At 35.5% G+C, this 4,373-nt stretch overlaps 1 protein-coding gene across 1 annotated transcript in view; it reads right to left on the reverse strand.

Annotated features, from left to right (window-relative positions):
- Positions 1–1,581: 1,581 nt before the first annotated feature.
- Phum_PHUM126770 (uncharacterized protein) overlaps positions 1,582–4,373 on the reverse strand; it is a gene marked incomplete at both ends in the record, with an annotated part of 3,394 nt that continues 602 nt past the window's right edge. Inside the window, 6 exons of the mRNA XM_002424279.1 lie at positions 1,582–1,724; positions 1,954–2,043; positions 2,129–2,318; positions 2,393–2,521; positions 2,598–2,776; positions 2,882–3,050. Of these exons, the coding sequence (XP_002424324.1) occupies positions 1,582–1,724; positions 1,954–2,043; positions 2,129–2,318; positions 2,393–2,521; positions 2,598–2,776; positions 2,882–3,050 (900 nt within the window). The remainder of the gene's footprint in view (positions 1,725–1,953; positions 2,044–2,128; positions 2,319–2,392; positions 2,522–2,597; positions 2,777–2,881; positions 3,051–4,373) is intronic.

The following is a 4,373-nucleotide window of genomic DNA, read 5'->3' on the forward strand; positions in this document are numbered from 1 at the left end:
AGTAAAACAAGAAGAGAGAAGAGAGAAGAAAAGTAAAACAAGAAGAGAGAAGAAAAGCAAAACAAGAAGAGAGAAGAGAGAAGAAAAGCAAAACAAGAAGAGAGAAGAGAGAAGAAAAGCAAAACAAGAAGAGAGAAGAGAGAAGAAAAGCAAAACAAGAAGAGAGAAGAGAGAAGAAAAGCAAAACAAGAAGAGAGAAGAAAAGCAAAACAAGAAGAGAGAAGAGAGAAGAAAAGCAAAAGAAGAAGAGAGAAGAGAGAAGAAAAGCAAAACAAGAAGAGAGAAGAGAGAAGAAAAGCAAAACAAGAAGAGAGAAGAGAGAAGAAAAGCAAAACAAGAAGAGAGAAGAGAGAAGAAAAGCAAAAGAAGAAGAGAGAAGAGAGAAGAAAAGCAAAAGAAGAAGAGAGAAGAGAGAAGAAAAGCAAAAGAAGAAGAGAGAAGAGAGAAGAAAAGCAAAAGAAGAAGAGAGAAGAGAGAAGAAAAGCAAAAGAAGAAGAGAGAAGAAAAGCAAAAGAAGAAGAGAGAAGAGAGAAGAAAAGCAAAAGAAGAAGAGAGAAGAGAGAAGAGAGAAGAGAGAAGAGAGAAGAGAGAAGAGAGAAGAGAGAAGAGAGAAGAGAGAAGAGAGAGAGAGAGAGAGAGAGAGAGAGAGAGAGAGAGAGAGAGGGTTCCCTTTTCCCTTTCCTCCCCAAACTACCCCGTGCCTCCCCTCCCATTCCCTACCTCCCCAAACTACCCCGTGCCTCCCCACCCATTCCCTACCTCCCCAAATTACCCCGTGCCTCCCCACCCATTCCCTACCTCCCCAAATTACCCCGTGCCTCCCCACCCATTCCCTACCTCCCCAAAGTACCCCGTGCCTCCCCTCCCATTCCCTATCGCCCCAAAGTACCCCGTGCCTCCCCTCCCATTCCCTATCGCCCCAAAGTACCCCGTGCCTCCCCTCCCATTCCCTATCGCCCCAAAGTACCCCGGGCCTCCCCTCTCCCCAAACTCAAGAAAACCCCCCAAAAAAAAAAAAAGAAAGAAAGAGTAACGAACATGCGAAGAAAAAAACCACATTCACAAATAAGAAAAGAAATTTTTTGTTTGTTTGTTTGTTAGTAAAAATAAATCGACAGAAAGAAGAAGTTTTTTGTTTTTTTTTTTGTTTGTTAAGTAATATATATAATCCGTGCGGTCCGAACGTAACAAACATTCTTGAAATTGTAAACGATTGGTAAACCCTTACCTCGCGCTGTGACTTAGCAAGATGATGTTTCTGAAAAATAATTAATAAAAATTTTAAAAATAAAAAAAATAATAAAAAATAAAAAAAATTTTACTATCTACTATACGTGAGATGTTATTATTCACTTTTTCATTTTTTTTTTTTTTTTTTTAAATTTTAAAATGCGTGTAAATTAATTTTAAATAATATTTATAACGAATTAATAATAATAATAATAATGATAATTTTTTTTTTTTTACAGGAGAGAAAGATAGAGAAAACCACCCACCCACACACACACCTCGGAGTTTTTTTTCATTTTTCATTTTCTTCCAAAAAAAAAATAAAGATAATAATAATAATAATAAATAAGTTCATGAGACGTACCTTAGAAGTCGTGTTATATAATCTGGCCAGTTTTCTGGAAACATGACCAGAAAAAATCCGATGGATATAAGGATGATCCCTGCCAATTTCATACCTTCGAATTTTGCATCGTAAAACATGACATCCAAGGCTGTAATGGAAAAAAAAAGAAAAAAACATTTTTTAGATTTGTTGTTGTTGTTTGTTTGTTTGTTTGTTTGTCATGTGAAATAGTGAAAATTAAAAAAAAAAAAATTTAGTCACAAAAAGTATTTTAAATAATGTAAATAATTATTATTGATCTTAGAGAAAATTTTGTTAAATAAAATAATTGTTAAAAAATTTATAAAAGGTTTTTGTTTTTTTGTTTGTTTGCTTACCTGCTGATACTGGAACAGCTGTTATCAATCCAAGTGTTATGAATAAATCATATGTGACGGCACAACTGAAATTTCCTAAAAGATTAGCGGCTGTAATAAAAAAAATGTAAATAAATTAAAAAAAAAAAAATTTTGTTTTGTTTTATCATATGGTAAATATTGTAGTAGGACTCACCGAGTGATAGCAAACTGGCACCAAAAAGTGCTGACCAGGGTAAAAGATTCCAATACAATATTTCGACGCCTGTGAAATAAAGAGTCAAACACAAAGGCCATAAAAGGGTCGCGTTGAACAATCCGATCAAAGAAAAGAAAAGCGAAACTTGACCGTAGCTCGCCTCACCGATGACTTTTTTAAACAAAACCTGTAAGAGTAATGCAAATTATTTGCTGTTTTTTTACTGTTAGCTCAGGATTAACAAACAAACAAACACAAAACCTTGTAAATTGCCGAACCGCCACCTGCACATGCTGCTAAAACGACACCACCTAAAGTCGGACTACCATTTATGCCATCCATGTAGGCTAATAAAGCGATGCCGGTATCGCAAAGTATAACTGCCACTATCTGAAATTTATGAAAGGATTGCACATCGATTTTTTTTTTTTTTTTTTTCAAAACGTCACCCGTAAAATAAACTTACTCTGACTCCGACAAATTGTTCGTGTAAAATAACCCAAGACAACATGTAAACACAAGAAACGTTTGTTGCAAAAAGTGCCATGACTTCAGTTGCCAAAAGTATTTTTAAAGAATGAACGTACATGTAATTAGTTGCCACCCATAACAAACAAAACAAACTGCATCTTGTTAGAAACCTCGCTGAAAAATAACCAAAAAAAATTTTATTAATCGTTTTTAATCGTTCGATCGACCGTTAATTTAAGTAATTAATAATAATAATAATAATAAAATGTAATGCATTACTTGCAGTAAAACCTTTATCCCTAAAATTTCTAAAACTTTCGCTAACTATTTTCCCAACGGAATTGCACTTGGATTTAATTAAATTTGCCATAAAATAAAGTGGAAAAAATAAGATTGTCCAATTGGTTATGAACCATGTTGTAAAAAAAGGAGCATCGTAAGTCACAATCTGTAAATTAATAATAATAATAATAATAATATTAAAATACATGAAAAATAATAAGAATAAATAATAATATTGGGTTGGCCAGTAAGTAATTACGGATTTTCCACCAACAGATAGTTTGAACCTGTTTTTGAGTAGGTTTACATTTTTCACAGACAACAGCTTTTGATATCTTACTATTCGGTTCTTTTTGTAACATTCAGTACCAAAATTTCATTGAACTCTTAATTTGGGTGCGAGCAGAAGACACTTAAACATGGGGAGCCAAAGCGAGCGAGCATTTCCTCCACATTTTACTTTTTTGTTTTTGAAAAGGCTGTTGATGCTTCACAAGCCAATAAAAAGTTGTGGGACGTGTAGGGGGATGAAGCCTTAATAGAACGGCAGTGTCAAAACTTGTTTGCGAAATTCCCTTCTGGAGATTTTCCTTTGAAAGGTGAGGAGCGCTCTGGGGGTCCAGTAGAGGTCAATAATGAGCAAATAAAGGCCCTCATGGATTATGATCGACATGGTTCGACAAGGGACATAGCAGAGAAGCTAGATGTGTCAGATACGTGCGTTCAAAACCGTCTGCGGCGTCTTGAGTACCAAAAGAAGCTTAATGCATAACTTTAGGGAGTGTGAGTTAACAAGACGACTTGGTCTTTGGGATATGCTTGTTAAACGCAATGCGAATGACCCTTTTTTGAAAGAATGGCCACCGAAGATGAAAAGTGGGTTGCGTACGACAACTTTTTGAGGAAAAGATCCCGGTCTAGGCAAGGTAAACAGGCACAAACAACTTCTAAAGCTGACATTCACCAAAAAAAGGTGCTGTTGTCAGTTTGGTGGGATTACAAAGACTTAGTCAACTTTGAGCTGCTGCCACGAAGTCAGACAATAAATTCAGAGGTTTACATTCGACGATTGACAAATTTAAATGATACCATCCAAGAAAAACGACCGGAACTAGCCAATAGCAAAGGAATTGTCTTTCATCACGATAATACCAGGCCCCTCCCATCTTTAGCCACTGCACAACAACTACTGGTACTTGGCTGGAATGTTTTGTCGCACCCTCCTTATAGTCCCGACCTAGCTCGAAGCGAGTATCATTTTTTCCGATCACTACAAAATTTTTTGAACGGGTAAAAATTCAAAGACTGCATTGGAGCAGTTTTTTGCTCTAAAAAGTAAAGAGTTTTATGAAAAAGGGATATTGTTGATACTACCGCCGAAAAATGGCGGAAGGTTATTGATGGACATTATAGAATAGATTACAATAATTTTACAATCGTTTTTCGTTTCCTTAAAAAAAATCCGTAATTACTTTGTTGCCAACCTAAT

This window comes from Pediculus humanus, genomic scaffold (genome assembly GCF_000006295.1).
Source record: "Pediculus humanus corporis 1103172107475 genomic scaffold, whole genome shotgun sequence".
NCBI classification, from domain to species: Eukaryota; Metazoa; Arthropoda; class Insecta; order Psocodea; family Pediculidae; genus Pediculus; species Pediculus humanus.